The following is a 25,540-nucleotide window of genomic DNA, read 5'->3' as shown; positions in this document are numbered from 1 at the left end:
ATTTCTCCCCCTGTGGTTTCCTGTGGCTTGAGTTGGTCTCTACACTAGATGCAGACCAGCACCATGAAGCAGATAAAGAGGATGAGGGAACCTGATCCTGTTTGGCCTTGGGGGCTCCAGGATCTGGGTACCATGCGGAAGTGTCTTTCTCGCCTCCCAGGATCCGGGTCAAAGGCAAAAAGTGAATTTACTTTAAAAACTGTTAGACACCTATGTGCACTACATGCGGGGCGACTTGCCTCTTAGAACCGAGGGCTGAACAGAACCCCTCCCACTCATTCTCCCCTCTTCCCTCTTGGATTTTTACCGCATCTTTCCTCTGGGGAGTCATTAGAGAGCTTGCATTCCGAAGGCTTTTCCGGAGCCCTGTCCTGCAGGTCCGCAGGGCATCCCAACCCCAGGGAGAACGGAGTGGGGCAGTTTGAGACTTAGGTGAGGAGCAAATTAGTCACCGGAGAGCTGAAAGAGCAGACAAACCCCCAGAGCATAAAGCTGGGGCCTGCATGGATGAAGCTTCCAATTCCCAGGTCCCACCGGGGCAGGGTCTGGGGAACTGTAAATCCGACACCTTATGTGAGCAGGCCAGCTTGAGGCAGTGAACTAGTTCTTTGTCATTCTTACAGATGAGGGAACCAAGGCTCAGCAAGGGTACCTAAGACACAAGGGGAACTCGGGGCAGGAATGGGACCAGAGCCCAGCATCCTGACTCTGCCTGCGGCTTACCTCCCCTTGAAGCGCACAGGCTACTGCGTGCGATACCCTCGTACCCTGAGGCCTGCTTTTAAATGGACCCCAATGTGTTGTTCTTACTCAGTCCACACACTTGCCAGAGTTAATTCCTCTCTTCTCTTTGCCTCCTCCTGACTCCCCTGTTTTCTCTGGATGCCCTGAACCACTTAGCAAATAAACTCGTTTTTCTCAATATTTGGGCAAGTCTAGAGACATGAAACTCAAAGATTGCCTCATCACAAGGCTGCCTTAGCAGAGATCTGTATCTTGTTTGTTTACTGAGAGGACAGACACACTGGAAATCCTCGGCGTCGCTCTGGAGTAGGTGGAGGGAGGAGGCTGCTACTTCTCAGCAGCTTGTGGCCGACATCCAAGGTCCCAGGACATGCTCAGAACAGACAGTGAAGTTCAGGTTTGTGGCAGTGTGGTGGGGGCCAGACTCAGAACAGGACAGAACTTTCACCTTCATCTGTCCCCTGGTTGTCAGGCCACCCCAAGTAGTGACCAGATTGCTTAAAAGAGACTAAAACAGAAGGCATTTTGCAAGCCTGTCACAGGTGTTTTACAGCAAGACATGACTCTCCTCTGCAACGGGACTTCTCAGGCGTCTTCAAGGCAAGGAAACGTAACTTTCACGGGCAGGGAGCACATTATGTTTATCTGGGGTTTACCTTTCTGTGACCAAACACTGTGCCTCGGCAAGCCACAGGACAGCTTCCCTGGCCCTCACACTGTGGAACTGTGTTTGCCTCCACTCTCACCGGGTATGAGGGGCCCGAGTGTTCCCTGTGGTTGGACCAACTCAGCTCTGTTTCTCTCCTAGCCTCCTCCATTCTGGATATTCCTTCCACGGGGCTGAATGGACCTTGACCTCTGGACATTGGTTGGTCCTGAGCCCACCAGTCTTCTCAGTCCCAGGCCTTCCTGAAACAAGGAAGGCAGCCCCAGCCTGACATTCACAGGGAACCCAATCAGACTGGGCATCATGCCCACAGAAGCAGCTCGTCTGGTGCATGGGAGGGAGTATGACTCACTATGTGAGCCTCCCATGTATCCAACTTAAGGCCCCGTTTGGTCACCGCTGGCGAAGCAGAGGGGACAGATGTCCTGGCACACTGTGCTGGGTGTCTGTAGAAGAATGCAAGAACACGAAGTGGCAGAGGAAGCCTGTGGGGCTGAGGAGCACGTAACTTGCTGAAAAGCAAAGCATTTCCTTGGTGCACACCTCCGCGTGGGAGAAGCCCACACCACGTGTGGATGGAGGGATGTGCAGAGACCTCCAGATACCCACGTGTTCTGTGCGGGCCCCAGCTGAGTGTTCCTGCCACACAGCCTTGCCTCCTCTGCCTCTGAGGCCACAGTCCCCAGTGTGCCCGGGAGGGGAGGGCTGTCTAAACTGGGTCCCCACCTTTGGAGGCAGCTGCCCTTTCCACTTACTTCAAACTCACAAGGCAGAACACACCCCGGAAAGCTCCGAAGTTTTGTGCCAATTTTCAGGTATCTGGGGGCTATCAGCCTCCACATCTGTCCTTGAAAGTGGCAATGGGAGTGCCCCTTTCCAACTCCAAGGCTTGAACCTGTGGCCCAGGATGCTTTGGCTGGTTGCCATAAAGTCAGGAGGAAACGGGAAAGGTCCAATTTAAAAGCTCGAATACATTTTGCTGAAAATGTGTGTATGTGTGTGCCTTCCAGAGAGTGTGCTCCCTGAGAGAGGCTTGCTCGGTTCATTCCAACATAAACAGGAACCAGAGGTAACGGCTTCACTCAGTGGAAAACTAGCAGCATCCTTTTGCTCCCTGGGCATCCCCCAGGGTCCTCAACAGGCAGCCGCCCCCAGAGCGGGAGGGGTGTGCCTGGTCAGCAAGGCTACAACTCATCCATCATGGCCAGCAAATCGTCTCCCTTGCTGGCGCTCCATTTTGGCTGGTCCGTGACCTCAAACTCCCCCATGATCCGGGCCAGCTCTTGGTTCCTTTGCTGGTCCTGTCAGAGAAATGAGAGATGCTGTTGATATTTGATTTAAAAAAAAAAAAAATCCTCACCCGAGGATATTATGTTTTATTGATTTTCCGAGAGAGACCCCTCTATCCCTCCATGTGAAAGAGAAACATCGATTGGCCTTCTCCTGGGGACTGAACCCGCAACATTTCTGTGTACAGGACAATGCTCCAGCTGAGTGGTGTTTGATTTTCACCCCACCAGCGTGATGCATTTCAGTGCCTCACCTGTTTGTCAGAATGGGGACTATATACATACTGACTAGAGAGAAGGTAAGGCCTTTGAAGTTCAAAGTTATGACAGGATGAGGAGGGGAAACCATTTGGCTGTGGAACCCCCTGCACACACCTGAGTAGCCTGTATGTTGACGACTTCGTGGGGCAACTCTTCCGGCCGGGTCAGCGCTGCCTGTCTGCATGGCGGGGCAGGGCAGAGAAATGGGTCATAGGTCAGAGGTTTCTCCCTGCCCGCGTGGCAAACTGGCGCTTGATAATTTGGCAACCTATTTTTTTCTGCCTCATCTTCTGCCACTTCCCTTCAGCTGTGTACTCCGTATTTCCAACCAATGTCCCCCACACTTTAGAAAGTTACGTCCTTTTATGTCTTGTGCCTTTGTGCACACTAAACACTGCCAATAACGTTTTTCCCCTTCCTCTGCTTGGCAAACTCCAAGACCCAGCTCAGATGCCAAATCTTTCAACCTGCCAGTGCAAGTAATCACCGCGTCCTCCATCAGCGCATTTGTGACATGGCGCTTACGTGCACGTTCACTGTCCTTACCAGGCAGGGAGCTCCCGAGAATAGGCCCTAGGTCACACGCTCCATCTCGGTGTCCCCAGCACTCTCCATAGAATCGATCACACAGAATAAGTTAGTTCAGTGGGTAGGGAAATAGAAGGCAACTCCCCGCCCCAAATATTTGGTTGTGAGGAGGATCACATAAGATAGTGAACACCGATGCGCTCTGTGAGCTGTGCAGCACCGTGCACTTGACCTCTCTCTGGTTTCTTAGCAGACTTTTCTTAATCTGACTGTCTTGACTTCTGATACTTCTTGTTCAACTGTGCTAAGTGAAATATTAGAACTCTTATTTGAATGAACCCAGAAAGTTCAGGCTATCTAATACTGGTGGATTCTTCTTTAGTTAGGTTATTGAATTTGCAGGTATGTCATCTGTGATCTTGACATCTGTATTTATAGGTTTCACTGGTTTATAATGGTTAGTTGCTTGGTTTAACACACTTAGGATTTTTATATATGCTTTTAAAGAAACAGATTTAAAACATACTCCTCCTCTTCATCGGTGGTAAAAAGATTCAACCGGAACCCTGGCTCAGGGCCACTGGGTTTCTTAATCTCCATTCCTCCCATCAGCTTGGCCAAGAAATTCAGCTCTTCTTTAGCAAGAGGGTTTGGAGCAATGCTTTGCTGTGGAAAAAAAGTTCGTGATTTTTAGCCACATGAAGGTGATCATATTTCCTGTTGAGACCCAGAGACCCAGGGCGGTATTATAAAACAAGGCACAATAACAACATTCAATTATTTCTGGGAAGAACTAGGTCCAAATAAAGCATAGAAAACAGGCTTAACCAAAAGAGAAACAATCTGTGTCAGAAGAAGCAGAGGGACTCCAGCAAGGGGGTAAACCAGAGATTTTCACACTTGCAAGATGAGTGGAAGGCCCCAAGGGTGCCCACTGTCCTCAAACTACCTTCCTTCTTGAAGGAGAAGAACATTGCTTCCTCTTCCTTCAGATTGCTTCCCCAAAACTGAAGGTTCCAGGTCCACTGGCACTGGGTCCATAGGAGCTACCACACTGCCCCCAGGTGGTGACCATGGCAAACACACCCTGACGCGATTCCCTGCTCTCGCTATCTAGCCTGCTTAACCAACCTTCTCCCCTCCCCTGGGCTCTCTCAACCAGCCTTCCCCTGCTCTGCCTCTGCTCTCACTCTGCCACCAGAGTTGCCTAAAATACAGTTCCCATCCCACTTCTATTTTGCTTGAAATAAACCCTTCCGCCTTCTGCTTAAAGGACAGAGTCCAAACTGTTTAAGCCCATGTCTGCTCAGGCCCCAGGGTCCCTGGGCAGTGCAGTGTGGCGCTCTCTGACCACCCACCTCGGTTGGGCTGTGATGGAGTCGCGTGGGAGAGACGCTGGCTCCCTGCTTCCCCCAAACACTGTGTTCTCCTGACCTCCATGCCTTTGCCCAAATTGTCACCTCAGCCTGCAGGCCGATGTCTCCTTCACAGATGTCTCTTGTCCACTCTAAAACTCCACCTGAATGTCACCTCCTCTGAAAAGCCTTCCTGACCTCTGTGCCCTGCCCCTGCCCCACTGGACAGAACACGTGTTCTCCTGGCACGGCACCTCGTTCAGATGCCCAGTGACCTCTGTGTCCACTGTGTGAAAATGCTTTGCTCCTGTCGCTGTCTTTCCCAGAGTTCTATATGTCCCTTCAGGATGAGACCATGTCTAAGCCAGCGTTGCATCCCTGGGCACCCAGTCCATAGAAATAGTTTGATGAATATTTGCCGAGTAACTGAATACTCCATGATTTGTCCTGTAGCTAGCTGGGAGCCAGGTCAGTGAACATTTGTAAAGATGGAATTTGGAGGCCCTCAACCCCCCTTTGAACTGAGGCATCATATAGGGAAGCACTGAAAAGGGATGTTTTAATGATGGGGACACACACAGGTGTGGAGTCGGCAAACTGGGGACCTAATGGCACTGGGAGAGTGCTTATTTCCCATGTCCTGGTGTGCGGTTCCCATTTAATTATGGTGATTGAGCCAACCCTAAAATTACCTAATTAGTCAGATCACTGGAGGTCTCCATGGGAAAGTACAATTAAAAAGCTGTGTGCTTTATAAGGCCAAATCGAGAAGATTGCAGACAAGGAGGGAAAAGTTGGCTAGCTTTGAAATCTAGAGTTCCCACCCTTCTCCACATCCAGATATTTATATCTGGAAATAAGCTCAGGAGATAAATAAGGGAGGCAGAAGCTCACCTGTGTCTGCAAAGCTAAGTTCTTTGAGGCTCCAGATGTGTGGGTTTCCACAGGCCGGTTCGCACTGTACCTGGTTGCCAACAGAAAACCGTGAAAACACTGTCCAGCCCTTACACTGACTCCCTGCTAACCCTAAACATAGCTCACGGCTTTTTTGTGTGTGTGTGGGTCTTCTGGTAAAGACAGGAAGACCTACTAGACAAATTCAAGATGCGCTGTAAGCTCTACTGTAGCTCACAGCTTTTATTTGGAGAGTTTAAAAGCATCTAGAAAAAGAGTTAGGAATACAGAATACAATGAAGTGCTTGTCAGCCTCTCATATTTCACTTCTTCCCAAAGAAAAATACCTGGGAAGCTGTGTGGAAGTGGCCTTTTTGACTCTCTTTGGCCACGTCAAATGATTTACTGTTTTAACTTGTTGAGTTACGTATGTCTGGAAATCTTAGGCGCCTTTTGGAAATGGCAGGGCGCTGCGTGCGTCGTATCTGAGGGAAACCACTCCAGTTCTCAGCAGGACGTTCACAGCAGAAGTCAAGCTGGCGTTTTCAAACGAAGCGACCCCCCTGGGACTGGAATTCACTCAGGGAGGGAGAATTTGCTTACATGTTAGTTCCCAGTTTCAGCACTCGGTCTCCATACAGTTCAAAAGATCCTTCCTTCGGCGCGGCGACGTAGTTTCCCCCGTGCCGGAATTCTGCCCTCTTCACTTCTTCGCCTTTGTGGTTGAACATTCTACAACACAAAATGTGACAGGGGGGGATGTGCTCCAAGCTTGGGCAGTCCCGGAGGCGTCTTTCCTCTCTGTACCATGGGACAAAAAGGAATTCATGTGCTCTCTCAAGATAAAGATGCCAATTGTGCTCATAATAATGATACAATGATATGTATTGGGTACATGTTATGTGCCAGGTGCTATGTAAGTACTTGAGAGCATTATTATTCACCCGCAGGTTTGGGAAAACAAATGATGAGCCCTTTTAATCGATGCATGCTGGAGAACTGGGCGGTCTCCTAGGAGTGTTTCTACTAAGCAGCAGGGCTGAGATTAGAACCTGACCTTCTAACCGCTGAGCTTACGGAGGAAGGGAAGGCCCCCTGTGAGGCATCCCGCGCGGTGGCCCACATGTTGGTTTCCCAGGACCCCACACATGGGTCTGACAGTTACTGCTGAGAACTCACCTGATGAGCCCGGGAACTTCAGTTTCCCAGGGAACAGGCCCAGACACTGGCAGCACAAAGCGACCATTAGAATTCTGAACCTTGTCCTTTAGAAATATGGACACCTGGAAAAAAAATACACTTACTGTGATTTTTCTTGGTGTATTTTCATAGACATAAGCCTTGTGAGGATGGGAAGTGTGTAATGGGCTGGGAATGTTACCTGGTGAGTTTAGAACAATAAGAAAAACTCACCACAGCTAACACCTGGGGAGTTATAGCGTTTTCACAAATAGAACTCCTTTGGGGCCTAAGAACAAATCTTCCAGGTGAGGTGTAATGGCCCCATTTGAAAGGTGAGAAAGCCGAGGGTCACAGAGTAAAGTGGCTTGCCCAAAGGGAACAATAAAACAATAAGAGACCGGGCCAGGGTTCAACACCCAGGCTGACTCCACATTTCACTCTCACGCCTCTGCTCCCTGCTAACTTTCCGAGAACCTTATTGTCTCCATTTTTACAGATGAGGATTTGGCAGCTCAGAGGCTGACGCTCCCTCAAGGCCAGTCAGCTCATAAAGGGCAGAGCTGAGGGTTCAGAGCGACCCCTGTGTTTCTGACTCTGGAGCACAAACTCTGAGCCATGCGCTGGGCTGGTGAGAAGGGGCCCGTGTAGGTGAACCCAGTTGGCAATTGTTTGAAGGTCTGTTATGTGACTGAGGCTTCTTTCCGTTTCTGGGTTTGTGCGCTCTGTGTTGAGGTCTTAGTCAGATTAAATCCCGTAACTACTGAGGCTGTTAGCTAGTTCTGTTGGGTCTTAGCTTCCTCACCTGTCAAATGAGATTCACTTGAAAGTCCCTTCAAACTCTAGTAGACAAATATACTTGCAGACAAGAGTATATTTGTACTATTGTCAAGGATATTGTGTGCTGGCAGTGAAAATGCAAAGTGTTAAGAATTTGCAAGCTGCCAGTTTAGCATTCTGATGGTGGACCGTCTTGGGCACATCTCAGCTGGGCCATGCCTCTGGGCTTTTGGTAAGTTATACAACCTTTCTGTGCATCAATTCTCTTTCTGGTAAACTGGGGGTAGTAATGGTACCTATGCAGTGGGTTAATGTGCTAACTAAATCAGATAATGAACAAAAAGCATTTATCACAGAGTCTGACACATAGTAAGTGTTCAATAAATTACAGTGAATACTCTTAGTATTGGAATCCAATGGACACAGGACATAAGCATATGACAGGAAAGAAATGCCATGATGGAGCCTTTAGGAGGGGACTCTGGAGGAGCTCTGTAGGGCTGAATGGGGTTGGAAACAGAGAAGGTTGAAGTAAGTGCCCAGGATTCCAAGTGGAATTGGTTTGGGGCCGTCTCTGGCCGGGCCTGGAGAGCAGGCCAGGGCCTGGAACACATTAGAGCACTTTGGGTGTTTTGTGATTCGCAGAAAGTTGTGGACATCAGAGGAGGGGTTCTGGTTAAACGATGAGCAAGGCAATGCTACAGCAGAGCTTTTATCCATTGAGTTGGTTTTGCTAACAAATCTAAAAACTATCAACACTGTTGAAAACGGAGAGAATCTGTCTAGGCAATCACGAACTGCAGCCAGGCAGAAACACCATTAAAGACCAGACTTGGAAAACCAGCCAAATGTTACAAATCCCGGGCTGAACCCTGCAGGGTGTGGGAATCCTATTTCTCTTGATGAACATTCTGGTGTTTCGCTGCTTGCCCATTTAGCAATCAAACCTTAATAGATTTTGTAGTTTAATATATTTTAATGGTTTTGTTATAGACTTCTTGTTAGGAGTGTTTTTTCATTATAATCAATTTTATCTCATCAGACTTGAGAAATCAATATGGCTACTCATGTTACTACAACTCATACAATAATGTCCAAATGTGCCGTCTTGATAACGTGATATAGAGTTTTCACTATTTTACAGCAATGCAAAACTTAATCTTATTTATACCTTCATATTTTTGTTTTAATCAATGACTATTAGAGACCTTAATTTATATTGATGTTATTATTGCTCCATCCATAACAAATATAATTATTCATGAGGTCGAAAAATAAAATTGGCCTCAGAGTTGAAATCTGTTTATCTCCCCCAGTCCATGGAAAGCTAATAACAACCAGGGGCTAGACACATTCTATTTCTTCTATTTTTTGCATTGTCTTTTGTGATAGGTATAAACCTCAAAGGGCTCAAAGGGTGTACGATGGGAGGTGAGTCTCTTCTGCACCATGGTCCCCCGTGCACCTGCTCCTGCTCCTAGGGGCGACCGCTGTGACCAGTTTCCTGTGTAGGCTTCCAGGAGCACCTACACTCTGCCTGTACCGGCACACCCATATCCATTCCATATGCCGCACCAGTCTACCCTCCCCACAAGCTCTAAGGGCTTATGATCCTCACTTTGAAGACACTACAGCTCAAGAGAAGTAACTTGCCCAAGGCCATGGAGCTGTGCTGACTCAAACGCAAGAGCGTCGGACTCCAGAGCCTGGGCTCATTTTGCCGTATCATCCATCTTTCCCACATCAGTGGGTTCAATTATGGGAAGGAACAAAGTCCTGTCCAAGAGAGATAGGCCCCACATTCAGAAGCTCAGAAATACGCTTTTAAAAGTGAGGGGCAGAACTGTCTGGAGCGGAGGAGGCAAGGTCAATTGGGAGGCAGCAGCCAACAAGAGGTTGAGGGCCTGAGCTGGGCTGGTGGCCGGGGGAACGGGAAGAGGGCATGGACATTGCAAAGGCAGACTCTGGGGGCCTTAGAAGCAATGGGATGAAGGTCAGTGAAGGGGAATTGCAGGCGATGCTCTGGTCTGAGCCAAGTGAATGAAGCTGCCCTTGAAAGAAATTAGGAAGTTGGGGCAGAATTTGAATTTCGGAGATAAGTTTAGGTGCAGACATTACATCATAGGCACTGAGTTTCAGGTTGGGATGTTGGTCTAGACGGCAGGGCTGAGGCAGCGGGAGGGTAGGTTAGACTCTGGAGGACCAGATGAAAGGGCTGGACAGTGGGAGGGAAGCGATTCCCGAGGGACGTGGATAGGTGGGGGCAGAAGGAAGTATGGAGACAGGCAGAGGGAGAGGAAGGAGTAAGGGGCATGGGGACGGGCAAGGTAAGGGCAGGCCAGGACACACGGAGCCACGGAAGTCCAGAGAAGGCGAGAGCTTCATGGAGCAGGAGGGCAGCCTCCTCAACAATACTAAAGGTCTGGGAAAAGGCTTTGCAACTGAGACCAGGCTGGTGGCCTCAAGAGCACATTTCCTCTGGAGAAGGGAAGAAACCATGTTTTAAAGAAACATGTAAGGTAACAGAAGGAGTGTTGATATCATTGTCTTCCTTGCTCCATTAAAAAACTGCAGAGATTTGTTATCAGAAAGGTTTTTTTCTAATTTTAAAAATATTTTATTTATTTATCTATCTTTAGAGGGGAAGGAGAGGGAGAGAAACATCAATGTATGGTTGCCTTTCGTGCATCCCCTGCTGGGAGTTGGCCTGCAGGGAACCGGCCTGCAACCCAGTCATGCGCCCTGACTGGGAATCGAACCGCGATCTTCTGGGATTTTTTTCTTTTTTAAAAAAGATTTTATTTATTTATTTTTAGGGAGAGGGTAAGGGAGAGAGAAAGAGAGGGAGAGAAACATCAATATGTGGTTGCCTCTTGTGTGCCCCCTACTGGGGACCTGGCCCGCAACCCAGGCATGTGCCCTGACTGGGAATCGAACTGGCGACCCTTTGATTCACGGGCCCATGCTCACCTACACCAGCCAGGGCTGTTATCAGAAAGTTTATCATCATGGAGCCAAGCACTGAGGACATCGCTCACTGGGCAATCTCAGCTGTTCCCCTTGGACAGCCACGGCAGGGTGCTCCTGCGGCTGCCCACTCACTTACCCGGATGTGCAGGTCCTGGAAGAAGGTGAGGAGCGTCTGCCGGATCAGCTGGAACTCCCCCGCAGAGAGACTGCCGTACGCCTGCCAGGGGCAAAGCAGCAAGAAGCAGTTCACTTTCAGAAGTGAGACAGCAGTGCAGAGAAGTAGGGGCAGCTGGGTGTTCAGGGATGGGAGCCACAGCAGGGCAAAGGAGGCTCAGCTGCTGGGGCAAGAGGGGCAGCAGGGGAGCCAGCGCTGCTCTCTCACAAACCCCATCATGCCCCCCCAGAGAAGGGGTGCACCACCTTTCCTGTCACCCGCAGACCCTAGAGGTTCTTCCCCAAGATTTAGCAGAACCTCCACACCAACCCCCTTTCCAAGAGAGGTAGGAGAAAGTGGCTGGGCTCTGTATCACTGCTTTTCCCAGTTTTGAAGGCACCAGGAAAAGGTCAAAAGATGACGATGCCTCTTGTAACCCCAAAAGGGACACTTGGAGATCTTCAGGATTTCTGGGGGACTGGCAGGCTTTGCCATTCCTCATCCTGTACTCTGTCACGGCCTCTTCCTGCTCTTAACAGAGGAACGAGAACAAGCACTGAGGTGAGACACTGACGGTATCTTACTTCAATCAGCTGCCGGGAAGTCTCATCCACTAGGTGTACGAGCGCTGGGTTGTCTCGGATGAATCCCTTGATGGCATCTAAATGATTGAAAGTGACCAGCAACACGTCCTTGGGGCGGGGACACAGCAATACTTGATATTTCAAAGCCATAGTCATCAGGTCATAGAGCTGCCGACCCGTCCATGAACAAAATAAATAAATGGGGTCACAGAAGCAGGTGTCAGGACCCCCCAAACAATGAAGCAGTCAAGCATTTACTAAAAACCAGTACTGTGCATGTCATATACCTCGGGTGACCATAACAGTTATCCCCTGGACCAAGATACCTCTGAGAGTAAAGTGGGGGAGGCGGTACTAATAATTCAGCCAGGACAACATGGTGAGACTAGGACATTCCTGGGCAAGCCAGGATTTCTGGCCAGCTTTTTGCGGATGGAACATGTGAGAAACACTACTGGCAGCTGTGGGGCCCTGGGCCCGGTGCTGGAGCTGAAGAGCTGAAACCCACCGCCACTGACGAGCTGAATGGCCCTGGCCAAGGCCTCACCCTGCTCCCTGAGCCTGAGCTTCTCATTGTAAAAGCCGTCTTGAAGGCAGCTGAGGAAGTGCTCGGAGGGGACTTTACAGTGGCAGATGCCTGCACTTCTCCAATCAACAACCTAACCTTTCACCTTAAGAAGCTAGAAAAAAAAAAAAAAGCCTGGGCAGTGTGGCTCAGTGGGTTGGGAATTGTTCCATAGACCAAAAAATGTAACCAGTTTGATTCCTGGTCAGGGCACATGCCTGGGTTTGGGTTCAGTCACCAGTTGGGGCGCCTGTGAGGAGCAACTGGTCGCTGTTTTCTCTCTCTCTGGAATCAATCAATAAATATATATATATATATATTTTTAAAAAGAAGCTAGGCTGCCCTGGCTGGTGTAGCTCAGTGGATTGAGCGTGGGCCTGTGAACCAAAGCATCGCAGTTCTATTCCCAGTCAGGGCACATGCCTGGGTTGCAGGCCAGTTTCCAGCAGGGGACGCACGAGAGGCAACCATACATTGATATTTCCTTCTCTCCTTCCCTTCCCCTCTAAAGATAAACAAATAAAGTCTTAAAAAGAAGAAGCTAGGAAAAGAAGGTCAAACTAAAGTCAAACCAAGGAGAAAGAAAATAAAGTTTAGAGCAGAAATCAATGAACTAGAAAGTTGAAAACTAGATAATAATCAATGAAACCAAAAGCTGGTTCTTTGAAAAGATCAGCAAGCCTTTAGCTTGATAACTGACAATTATTTACTTAGATTGACAAGCAAATAAGAGAGAAAAAGAAAATGACTAAAATCAGAAATAAAACAAAGGACATTACTATTGACTGGTGGAAATGTTCTCTAATTATGCAGTGGTGATGGTTATAAACATTATGAGTGAACTAAAAACCATTGAATTATACCCTGTAAAATGGTGAAATTTATGTTATGCAAATTATATTTTAATTGAAAAGTTGCAAAGGGATATTATAAGACTAGCTGTGGAAAAGACATTAAAAAATAAAGGTTTTTTTTTTTAAGGATAAAAAACAAAAAGTTCCAAATTTTCCTCAAAAAAATGAGGAGAGGCTTAGGAACCTCCAGGACATCTTTAAATGTTCCAACGTCCAAATTATAGGGGTACCAGAAGGAGAAGAGGAACAGCAACAAGTGAAAAACTTATTTGAACAAATAATAAAGGAGAACTTCCCCAGTCTGGAAAAGGAAATAGACTTCCAGGAAATCCAGGAAGCTCAGAGAGTGCCAAAGAAGTTGGACCCAAGAAGGAACACACCAAGGCACATCATAATTACATTAGCCAAGACTAAAATGGAGAGAATCCTAGAAGCAGCAAGGGATAAGGGGACAGTCACCTACAAAGGAGTGCCCATCAGACTGTCAGCGGATTTCTCAAAAGAGACCTTACAGGCAAGAAAGAGCTGGAAAGAAGTATTCCAAGTCATGAAATCCAAAGACCTACAGCCAAGATTGCTCTATCCAGCAAAGTTTTCATTTAGAATGGAAGGGCAGATAAAGTGCTTCTCAGATAAGATCAAGTTCAAGGAGTTCATCATCACCAAGCCCTTACTATATGAAATGTTAAAGGGACTTATTTAAGAAAAAGAAGATAAAAAAGATGAACAGTGAAAGGACAGCAAACTCCCAGTTATTAACAACCACACCTAAAAGAAAAGCAAACCAAGAGGACAGCTAGATCAGGAGCGGAACCATAGAAATGGAGATCACATGGAGGGTTAGCAACAGGTGAGTGGGAGGAGGAGAAGTGGGGAGAAGGTACAGAAAATAAGTAGCATAGACAGTAGGTAGAAAATACATAGGGGGAGAGCAAGAATAGTATGGGAAATGTAAAAGCTAAACAACTTATGACACATAGACATGAACTAAAGGCGGGGAATGGTGGGGGTGTGTGCAGGGTGGAGGGGAGTGAAGGGGGGAAATGGGACAACCGTAATGACATAATAAATAAAAAATATATTTTTTAAAAGTTCCAAATTTCCTATCATTGCAGAGCTGCTGAGAGGGGTAAATGAGTTAGATGTGAGAGTGGCAAGTATACAATTCTACAAACTGTATAAGAACAATTTTAATAATAAAAATATGTCCTGGTTGGTGTGGCTCAGTGGGTTGGGTGTCATCCTGCAAACCGAAAGGTGGTGGGTTTGATTCCGGGTCAGGGTACATGCCTCGGTTGCAGACCAAATGCCTGGTTGGGGGCATGTGAGAGCTGACCAGTTGATGTTTCTCTCCCTCTCTTTCTCCCTCCCTCCCCCTCTCTCTAAAAATAAATAAATAAAATCTTTTTTTTTTAACATTACTTTTTAAGAAAGATTTTATTTATCTTTAGAGGGGAAGGGAAGGAGAGAGGGAGAGAAACATCAATGTATGGTTCCCTCTCATGCGTCCCCTTCTGGGAACTGGCCTGCAACCCAGGCATGTGCCCTGACTAGGAATTGAACCGTGGTTGTTTGGTTCACAGGCCCACACTCAATCCACTGAACTACACCAGCCAGGGCTAAATAAATAAAATCTTTAGAAAATGATAAAAAATACTCAGTAGGCTATCAGTCAACAAACCCCATGTATGGTACGACCAGCTATAAAAACCAGGGACTAGAAATTGGTGGGGCCGAAAGTGGTGGAGATAGGTTTTATGAATGAGAGGCAGTCAGAGGCTTCCCACTGGCTGAGGGAGAGGGAGGGGCGTTCCAGCCAAGGGGAGGGCCCGTGTGAGGGCCTGCAGGCAGCCATGGGTATGCTCTTCTGTGGGATCTCCTGGGGGAACGAGGAGAACAGCGAAACTGGAGAGGATGGTTCGTGTCGGGGGTGGTGGGAAAGGAAGTTGAGTAAGTATGACTAAGTTAGAATAGTAAAGGTTTTAAAAAGACAGGCAAAAGAATTTAGACCAGGGGTGGTAGGTGTGGGAGGCCACTGAGGTCTTCTGAGCCGACATGATAAAAGTGGTGATTAAGCAAGATTGGTCTGGCAACGATGAGGCGGGAAAGAAGGGAGACGCCGGAGACACCGTACCTTCTCTAGGACACCTAAACCTTCTTAAGGGCAGAGGGAGCAGAGCAAGCAGAGCAGAAGAGGTGACTAACATTTTATTGAACACTTACTATGTGCCAATCCTAGGTTTGTCATGACCCATGTTTCTTACTCAATCCTCCCAGCACTGATGAATTAGCTCTCGTCAGCTCCATATTACAGGTGAGAAAACGGAGGCTTGGGCACAGAAAATAAGTTCCAAAGGGAAGTGGCAGGGGTAAGAGTGCACAGTTAAAGGCAGTCTGTCTCCCCGAGTTCCAGATGCAGGCAGTACATGAATGTTGACTTTGCTTGGCTAGCACCCGTTGTCAGTTCTCACGATTTTATGTATTTATCTATTTACTTATCCTCACCCGAGGACATTTTTTCATTGCTTTTAGAAAGGAAGGGGAAGAGGGAGGGGGAGAGAGAGACAGACAGATAGACAGACATCAGTGTGAGAGAGAAACATCGACTGGCTGCCTCCTGTAGGCTCCATAAATGGGGATTGAACCCACAACCTAGGTATGTGCCCTGACTGGGAATCGAACCCACAGCCTTTTGGTGTACAGGATGATGCTCCAACGAACTGGGACACACCCACTGGGGCATGCTGTCCTTTCTTGAGAACAGAGTATCTATATAAATTGTTTGGGATTTTTCTGAATAAGAGATCTGTCTATTCTTTGCAATTTATTTGGAATTATTATTATTTTTTTAAAGATTTTATTTATTTATCTTTAGAGGGGAAGGGAAGGAGAGAAGGAGAAGGACATCAATGTATGGTTGCCTCTCGTGAGTCCCCTGCTGGGAACTGGCCTGCAACCCAGGCATGTGCCCTGACTGGGAATCGAACTGCGATCGTGTGGTTCGCAGGCCCGCGCTCAATCCACTGAGCTACACCAGCCAGAGAGCCCTAATAGTTGGTTTCTCAAAGAGATAGATATGTTCATGTTAGAAGTAAAGACTGAGAAGTTTTGAATTTGCTTTAAAAAATCCCTGATTGTCAGGTCTGAGATTTGTCAAGAATGAAGCAGAATTCGTTTTTAGCGTTGGGTTAAGGCATTTACGATCAAGGGCATGAAGACCAGCATTGTCTTTGGGCAGGCGGGATGACTGCTAAGGTCCTTTCCAACTCTGAAACTCGACCGCTAATGTTTATGAGGCTCTTTTCTTTGCAAGGCAATGTCACATACGTCCTCTCATTTGATTCCAGTCTACCATCATCCACAAAAGGCACGAGAAATGCAATCAAACGGGGGAGAAGCAGCCGTCTGCTCACCTTGTCCATGCTGGCCTGGTTCAGTCTCATAATGGAGGCATGAGCCAGGCGGTCGTAGATAGTCCTTAGGGCCTTCTTGGAGTAGAGCTCTTGGGGTTTGAACAGTTCCTCTATAAAGTTTTTATTGAACATGGTTAAGATGATGTCGTGAAGAACTGTAGAGACAAGAGGGAATGCAGCTAAGCGAGGCACTGGGGGAAGCTTTGCTCAGGAAATGCTCTCTGTGTACGAATGGGGTGGAGGAGCTGGGCCTAGGCAGAGGGGGTTGGGACGTGCTTGGGGAGGGCTGTTCCCCGGGGAGAAACCGCCGTGCTGTGGTAGACGGCGGCGGGGTCCAGAGTGCTTTATGAGGCCCCCTCGGAGCAAACACAAATGTGACGATGCACAGTGTGCCGTGCTTCAGAGGTCACAAGCCACGTTTATGGGCACTGGCTCACCTGATGAGAGGGGAGGTGCTGCTTCTCCCGTTAAAAAATGTTCCTGGAAACATTTTAGATTAGATTGCTTCCTTAACCTGAGAAACAGCAGCACTCTTGTTGGCTCAGCAAATCCATAACATTTTTACTTAAAATTAAATTTTATAAAAATGGGACCAGGAATGGTAATTGATTTTTTTTTTTTTTTGGAGAAACAGTTTATGAAAATAGACAAGTTTACTCAGTGGTTAGAGAGTAAAACATCTCTAATGTTCCTACTCGATGTGTATGTACTTCAGATTAGTACCATTTTAGGATGACTTAATTTTGGGATTTGATTTATAATATTAATATTTCACTGCAGTGCTACCTCATACATTGTTGTTCAGATGGAAAACTTTCATCCCGTGAGGATAAAGGCCCCAAGGCACAGGTGGCGAACACAAGACCCAGGGCCGCTCGACCTTGTTTCTAACCCAGCGGCAGCAGCGCCGAGCTCCTTGCCCCTAGTTAGGGACCAGTTACATTTATGCAGTCCTAAGTTACATTCGGCCCTTTGAAGGCAACCGCCAGGCTGAGGTGGCCCCCGGTGACAATGAGTCTGACACCCGTCCTGAGGTGTGTGCAGACAGGTGTGTCTGCAATTCTAGCCCTTCATTCACTCATTCATATGGACACTTTTTTGCTACTCAAATATCATTAGTTGAGGGCTAGGAAATCCCTCTGGTACAAGAAACAGAAACAAGCTAATCTGGGCTGAACACCGATTATTCTTAATTAAACCCTATCTATTCTTGCCTAAAGGTGAGAGCTTATGGATACTGAGAATATATATTCATAGTAATTAAAATTGGAAAGTAAGCTGGTTGCTTAAGTTACACACAATCAATGATTAAACATGAGTAATTATTCCTGAAAGATACAAATGCCTCTTTCTTTTGCCACACAAAGGACACAGCAGGTGTGGCTGTGGCCACACATCTTAAGAGAGAGAAGGCAGAGCACTGAGGCCATGGTTTCAGGCTCTCTCTGCACCTGAAGTGCCCTGCAGGCCCAGGTCAGCATTTTAAAGCAGCTTGAAGGGTCGGTCCCCTTTAAAGCAGCTCCCCATTTTGTGGGGAAGGCAGCAGGGCTGGTAATACTTAAATCTTTATTTTTTTATTTTTGAATTTATTGGGGTGATATTGATTAATAAAATTATATAGGTTTCAGGTGTACAATTCTATAAGTATTTAAATCTTAAATGGAAGGGCTACAGAGAGAAGTGGGGGGAAGAACCCCGCCCCCCCTGCAACTTGCCTCTAATGAGCTAATGGACACCCCTTACAGAAGTGATGAACTCACACTTGACCTTTGGATTTCATTCTAGACTCCTTCCAGTTAGTGAGGAAGGACCAATTCCATCACCAGTGCAGGGTATCCCTCACATCTGACCTCAGCTCATCGCAGCTTGCCCTCCATGTTCGCTACCATGTCCCCAGCGTGGACAGCTTGGAGACACATCTCCTCGGGCTGGCCTCAGGCATGGCCTTTTGCCTTTGGTCTAAGTCATCAAGGACCCACAGTAAACTGGGTTCTTTAGCGTTTTTCTTACAGCAGCCAATATGAAATGCAGAATTTGCAAGGAAATAGGCACAACTGAAAAGCCACATGTAAGGCTTCAAAAGAGAGAATTTGAATTTTCCACAGGTTTATTATGTAGCCAGGGAGGAGGAAGTCGGGTTAAAGAATCACATCAGCTCTGATTACGTGAATGCTTGCAAATATCTGCCATTCACCCAGGTGCTGAGTGCTTTTTCCCGGGTCTTTCAGCCCTTGGCAGAATGAAGGAAAGTGGCTTAGGCCCTGACAAATCAGTTCTAGAATAAAGAAAGTCACAAGGAGACTGTTAGCTGCTGCAGCAAAGGAACAAGCAAACCGGAACCTTTCCCTCTGGGGAGTGAACAGGCCATGTGTCTCTGTGGCTCTTCGCACACGAACAGCCATAAAGTCCCCTGGGTGGACAGAGGGTGGAGCAGACCCTGACCCTGGGGGCCGAGCAGTGACCACAAACGCTCCCCAGGAGAAAGTGGCAGTTCTATGGTTGGGCCCCAGTACCCAGGGTCCCTCCTCTCACATAACCCTTTGGAAGGAATCTGGGGCACAGATGAACATGCCTGAGCCTCATAGCACGTTTCACCTTGCACTTGGATGTGGCGGGCCCAGTATGCACCAGGCACTGAGATAAACACCAGGACACAAAGAGAAAGGACATGCCCTTGCTACTAAGAAGCAGCCCAGGTCACAGGTAAGTTAAACCCGAGAAAGAGGTTTAACCACACGTGTCAGTCTCCCTCAGTGAGTTGTCGGCACTCACGTGAGCTTCGTATAACGGCACAAAGGAGTGTGCAGTTATAACTGTGCTGGGAGCCGGGTTTCGTCAGGAGGAGACGGAGGGCGGGGAGTGATTTTCCACAGGTGCGTCCTGAGTTCAGATTATGACGTTAGTTTCTGTTCAGTATTTTTGAATGCTTCAGTTAAAATAAATTTGAGTGATTCAATTAGGCACACAAAAAGCTTAAAAAATCCACACTTCTCGCCTGAAATTCTGCCACATGTTCAGAGGTGGGCCCAAAGTTGCTTAAGAGAAGTGGGCAAAGGTGGCTGTGAAGTATGATAAAAGTGGTCACTTTAACTGGGCTTTGCTTTGAGCCTGGCCTCATCAAATGATGCTCTTGATGAAAGTGACTGAGCATTTACTAAGCCATTGTTGTCAATTTGGTTATGGGAACATGCACTTTGGAACTAAGGGTAAAAGAGAGAAGCTGCTACTTCTGGATGGCTACCATGGTTCACATCCTCGCTATGGTCCAGGCACCGGGCTTAGAGCTGTCCATGCACGATCTTATTTAGCTTTCCCCTTCACAAGGCAATTCTGAATGATTATCCTTATTCTATCAAGGAGGAGAACGGACTCTTCGAGAGGCTCAGGTCTAAGGTCACACGGCTAGGGGTAGGGTTGAAATTAGAAGGCAGCTGTTTGATTCTCCTGCCTGTGCTCTTCAATATTACATATGTTCCCCCCTCAGCACGCTCGGTGTGGTGAGACATTCCAAATGCTGAGGACAATGGCTGATGACATGCACAAACTGCACCCGAATGTCACGTGATGGGAAGTACTGGTGACACTTAAAGATGAGAAAGGCTACAGTTTTACCCTGAGGAACTGGCAGCCTCTCCAGGCTTGCTGCCGGCGGTAGGTGAAGGGGCTGCTCCACGTACATGCGTGACGCCATGCCTCCTCCCTCCGCCCGGGCAGCCATGCAGCCACATGCTTCCGTTTTGCTCAGGGCCCAACGGCCATCTCTGTGCTAAGGAACACGGCTCAAGGAAGGTCCCTCGGGTGGAGCCGCAATTCTTGGGTTACATGGTACTCTCAGAGTTGCTCTAGGGACTGCAAAATCGGACGACCTACCCAGAAGTGTGGCTTCTGCCCCAGCTGTCCCCACAAAGCTTAGAACTGACGAAGAGAGGGGAAAAAAATCCCTCCAGTACAATGTGGTCGTTGTGCCTAAGTTTGCTTGGTTCTCATCCCACATGCTGTATTTACATGAATGATTCAAATATATGACTGATGTCTTGGCTAAAGAGAAACTCATGCCTCTACATATTTTTTGCTGTAAAGTATTTAGCGTGGCCCCACTTCACGCCCCCGCGGTAAAGGCCTCAGGGAACCTGTGGATGCAGACGGAACACATGCAGCCCGGAGATGGCGTACCTCGTTTTCTGTCCACCTCTGTCCATTCGTCTACACGAAGCGTACAAAGAGAAAACACCAGTTCGTGAAGCAGAAACGTCATTTTCAAGGAGGCTTTAAAAATACCAATTCCAATGACCTGCTCTATGAAACTTTCATTTTTCATGTCTGCGTTAACGTCTAACGTGAATACCCTGCTTTCCATGTGAAACTTTTAAAAGGATGATGGATAAACAAGTTCCAAAAAAGCCCCAGAGTGGTTCTATCCTATAGCACGAGTGGCTGAGGAGGAGAGGAAACGCAGAACGGCCAGCTGCCCCGGGGCGAGCCTCGAAAGGTTCCAGAAGTCCTCCTGTGTTATGCTGCGAGAATGCATGTTACTCAGAACAAGGCTTTTAAAAAACACTAACTTCTACGAGGAACAATAATTTCAAGAAAGGTAGACAAGGGAGTTTCTTGGCGTGTAACCTGAGTTCTTAAAAAATTGATGTAAGATTTCCCTCTCCAGAGTACAGATGGAACTGCTCAAATGAGAAAACGTCAAATGTGAGTTAAAACGAAAAGTGCCCGTTCACTCCTGATTTCCCTTTTAGACACCGATGTGTGACTTGCAGGTGACAGAGGAGACGCATGACGGAGCCACTGTGAAGAAAACTCCCACAGACAAAGCAGTCGGCGGATTTCCAGAGGAAACCAGAGCAGGAGCAACGTGTTTGGCTAGAGAAATCTGTGGGAATCAAGACCCTTGATGGGTTGAGACCTGGCTCTACCACTTACTAGCTATATAACTGCAAGCAACTTGTTTACCCTCAGTCTCTCCATCTGTAAAACGGGGTTCATCATCGAACTGAGCTCGTAGGGTTGTAGTGGGGATGGAATGTGAAACATCAGCACCGAGCTGCCTTCTCTCCTAGTTCTGTTCCTCCCTCTACTGAAGGACACTGGACACCACCCACACAGGATGAAAGATGACTCCTTTCTTTCCTTATTTTTTGGGGAGACTTCAGTCTAGAAAAACCACTCCCAGATAAACATGGTTCTACGCACATCCCAATTTAAAAAAACATTTTGTCATTAACGGTGTCCCTTGGAAAATCTGCCACCAGATTGCTTCCAACGTGATCTCTGCAGTTATAACCAAAACATACATGTCTCCAAGCACAATACCAAGGGCTCCTGGGAGACCAATCTGGAAGCACAGCCAGTGCCGAGCCCCAGCCGGCTGCAAAGGGTTCCCACTGCAAGGTCAGACTCCCCAGGGAAAATTCACTGTTTTTCTCCCAGAAGAGTCACAGGGATTTGTAGAGAAAACAGTAAGGAAGCAGCACCAAGACTCAGGCTTTCTTAAAGCAGATACTGGTGTCTGTAGCATAATGTCCACATCTTCTGTCTTGTGGCATTTATTCATAGGCGGGCTTGCCTAACAGGCTTGTGGGAATTCAGAAAGGTGCAGTTTCCGCCCCCTTGAAGGCCTGTTCGGGAACAGTGGTGCTGCAAGCAGGGCTCCAACCTACTCTAAGGGACAGTGACTACCGACTGCTGAGAAAACAGAGCTGGCAAATACAGGCCTGGGGTAGGAGGCATTTCGGCAGGCGATGAAGCAGAGGCCGCTGCAGTGCTGTGTGCTCCTGGGCCCTTCCACTCGAGGATTCGGGGGAAGGGAAATGATGCACCGTTTTTCTATTATTTCTCCTGAGGACTTGTTTGTGAGAATTCCATTTGGGTTATATTTTGCATGGGAGGCATGCCCAAGGCTACCCAGAGCTGCCTGCCTGTTCCATTGAAATTAGAAAGATAAAAACAGAACCTCACCACCATTTGGTTGTTCAGAACTACACCGTGATCTTCACGTATTGGAAAAAAAATCACTGAATGGCACCATGCCTCAGTTTCCCCTCCTGTAATAGGAGGCATACAAATAAAATGTAACAGTCTTATTTACGAGCATTTTTAAGAGGACAGGAGTGAGGCGAAGGCAGGCTTTATTATTCTCAATGTTGCTTAAAATGCGGGACAACATTCAATATGCAACACTGAGAAGTTGCTCCATCGAGAGGGCGCTTCCTTTCTGTTGAAGGCGGGACCAGAGGCTGTGCTGGGGCGGAACCTGCACTATGGGCCCAGCCTTGTGGGAGCTGGACGGCCTCCGGGAGAGCAATGAGTGTGTAAGATAATGAAAACATCTGGAAGAAATGCGGTTTTCATTCAGAGCTTCCATGGAGACTAGTTTACTCCGGCGTTTTCTAGGTCTCTGTGCCCAGGCATTCGTCACAGTGGCTCCTGCTTCCTGCCGCTACCCCTTCAGATGGGCGTTTCTCCGCTTTGAATCCCGCACTGGCAACCCTGCCTTTTCGCTGTCTTCTCTAAGTCCCCATCTGCCAGCCACAGTACTTTGTCATTTCTTTACAAAAACTCACTGGGCATACTGGTTATTTTTCTCAAATCTCTCCCTCTCCTGCCAACCTTCCGACTGCCACACAGGTTCTTGCCACACAGGTTCTGGTGCAGCAAACCCCTGCCCCTCCACCCGGGATGGCAGTACAGTGGCTAAGGACATATTGCTGAAGAGCATGAGCGCTGGAGCCCAATGATCTTGGTTCAAATATGTAATCCTGGGGAAATCAGCCTTAGTTTCCCCATCTGTGAAATGGGGACAGCAATATCACCTACGTGATAAGACAGTTGTTGGGTAGAGGTGTTCTGGACGGCCCTTGGTTTCTGGTAAGTGCTCAATAAACGTCGCTGTTGTTGTCATTAGAAAAGAAACATGTCCTCCAATTTCAGAATCAGTTACTGATCAGTTACTGGACCAGACTGACCAAAAGCCCTGCTTGCAGGGGATGTGCACAAGGGCTGGGTGATGTTCCACCCAGCACCTCACACGTCTCCTGCCACTCATCCCAACTGCGGGAGGAATGAGTGTGAGTGTGGTTGGATCTAGCAAACCCCGAAGGACTGTGGCTGCTGGAGGCAAAGGAGGCCAGTCTCTTAGCATTACTCATAGGGTCTTGCCCAAACCTCCTCTTGAAAGACAACATCTACTACTTATTGTGCTAAATATGTTAGATATACACATTATGTCATTCATTCCTTACAACTTTGCTCTACGGGATGTATTATTCCCATTTTATGGAAAAAGAAATAGGCTCATAGAGCTTCTACTCTATTAAATGGTAAAGCTGAAATTGAGACTGATGTTTGTATGACTCTGGAGAGTGCGCCATTAATTGCCGGTTTACGCTGCCTTCCCAGAGGCAGACTACCCGTCCAGGAACTACCTGTCAGCTCACTACCGCTGTTCGCCCCAATGCAATTACACAACAGAGGTGCCAAGGAAAACACGACCCTGTTGAAGAAGAAATGGCAATGTCATATAAAGCAGCAAATTTAGGTCTTCAGGCCAGCATTTACTGAGCACCACTTTGTGCTGGTCTAGGTATTACGCTAGGTGCTAGACTACAATGATGAGTAAGACCGTCCTGTGGGAGAGACATGCACAAACCATCACAGGATGACGCAGTTAGTGGTAAGGTAGAGAGGTGTGCATGGGCACTATGAGAGTATGGTCGGGCCCTTTCCCCAACGTGGGAGGCTTCCTGAAGGAAAGGAATCTTCAGCTGAATTATGCAGCATCAAAGGGGGGTTACTAGCACAGAAATGGGAGGTTTGGGGTAGAATAGGTATGGAAACAGGAATGAACATGCTTTAAATGGAGACCCACAAACGGTTTGGTATTAAGATGCAAAGTAGGAGGCGGGCAGTGGTAGAAGGCAGGACCGCAGAGGTGGACACAAATCAGATCAGAAGGCAGTGATGTGTCCTGCCAGGGACTTGGCCTCCATCCAGACAGTAGTGGAAAGCTGAAAAAGGGTCTTAAGTAGCAGAGGGTATGGACAGATTTGCATTTTCGAGCGCTCACTGGTAGCAGTGCACAGAATGAATGGAGGGGAGGGTGTATGCAATGGGGAGTTCTTGTTATTCTTTTATGAATGGACCTGGATTCAGTCACACAGACACAATGGTGAGTATCTGAATGCATATGCTTCATGTCAACCGAGTACACAAAGACTGCTGGAGAGAACCCATGTTTTAATCAGTGGCCATGTCAACTACGTTTGTATCACCTTTCTTCCTCTACCCTGAAGTACAATACTTAATTCCAGGAAAGCTGGTGAAAGCAGTTGTTGATTGAGAAGGGAATAAAAGCAGGAGAAAAAGAGGGTGACAGAGAGTTCTGGGCGGTCATTTCTCTGGAGATTAGGTGGCGTGTGTAGGAGGAGAGATGTTACATTTTAGAAACTCTCATATAATTATTTCCACAATTGTACTCTCTTCCAACAATTGTGAAGGGAAAGAATTATAGTTATTTATTTATCTATGTTATCTCAGGACCTCACCTTTCTAGAAATAGCTTCTGAAATTAGTGAGACTGGCTTCGGGTTTACGACAGAGGATACTGCACAGAGGACTGGAGAATCGGAACCTGGTCCATGGGGTCGGGGAGGGAAGGAGCACGTCTCGACTAGCAGAGTGTGTCGCCAGGTTGTGGGCAGCTGAGCTCCTTACGTTTGGGAGGAACCAGTTGTCAAGGGAGATTCGGAAATTACCTTGCCAATTTGAGGGGGATGAGGAAAGTGGGGGAGAGGAGATGAGGTACTGCAATGATATTCGACGAGGTTATTAAATATCTCTGCTGTGAAAAGATCTTTTTGGGAATCTGACTCCTGAGGGGCTCTGAATGGTTGTGAGAAAGATCTCTGGCTATAGAGAGCGCGGTGCACAGCGGAGCGGTGTTGTAAGGTCAGCTTGTACCGGGGTAGACTGTGGGGCATGGGGCTGGCTGTGAAGGCCGGGCATCTCTCACCTCTGCGGGCCTTGTCTCCCGGGATGTTCTGGGCTCGCAGCCGCTGGTCCAGGATGTAAAGCATCTCCCCGCCCAAGTTCAGGAAGAGCAGCGGTAGCGTCCGCAACGACATGACGACGAAAGATAGCAGAGCTGACGGTGACCCGAGGCTGGGTAGCTAGAGACCTGGGGGCCCTTCCACCGCGTCTCCGTAGTCTGGTTGCTAGAGCAACACAGTGGACAGCAAAAGGAGCCAATGAGCAAGCTCTTTGTTGCGAGGTGCCCAGGGAAGGATGCTTATTGGGCTG

General features: G+C 47.8%; 1 protein-coding gene and 1 non-coding gene across 4 annotated transcripts; both read right to left on the bottom strand.

The window, feature by feature from the left end:
• OSCP1 (organic solute carrier partner 1) lies at positions 1-25,453 on the bottom strand. Of its 3 annotated transcripts, none has more exons than XM_037032600.1 (11): positions 25,254-25,453; positions 20,411-20,440; positions 16,238-16,392; positions 11,406-11,573; positions 10,804-10,884; positions 6,918-7,021; positions 6,342-6,470; positions 5,739-5,808; positions 4,016-4,155; positions 3,076-3,139; positions 1-2,712 (listed from the first exon to the last, which is right to left on the bottom strand). In XM_037032600.1, the coding sequence occupies exons 1-11, from the start codon at positions 25,363-25,365 to the stop codon at positions 2,596-2,598; spliced, it is 1,170 nt and encodes a 389-aa protein (XP_036888495.1). In that variant the 5' UTR covers positions 25,366-25,453; the 3' UTR covers positions 1-2,595. The 3 variants fall into 3 exon arrangements, with proteins under 3 accessions (XP_036888495.1, XP_036888498.1, XP_036888497.1); XM_037032603.1 differs by having other exon boundaries at positions 11,406-11,513; XM_037032602.1 differs by lacking the exon at positions 20,411-20,440.
• LOC118977693 (U7 small nuclear RNA) lies at positions 5,903-5,965 on the bottom strand. The gene has a single exon (XR_005064587.1). It is a non-coding gene; the product is annotated as a U7 small nuclear RNA (small nuclear RNA).
• Positions 25,454-25,540: the final 87 nt, after the last annotated feature.

The sequence above is a fragment of the Sturnira hondurensis genome, unplaced genomic scaffold (assembly GCF_014824575.4).
Source record: "Sturnira hondurensis isolate 20B ecotype Veracruz unplaced genomic scaffold, ASM1482457v3 Scaffold0021490, whole genome shotgun sequence".
Classification (NCBI taxonomy): domain Eukaryota; kingdom Metazoa; phylum Chordata; class Mammalia; order Chiroptera; family Phyllostomidae; genus Sturnira; species Sturnira hondurensis.
This window is presented reverse-complemented; position numbering and strand designations above follow the sequence as displayed.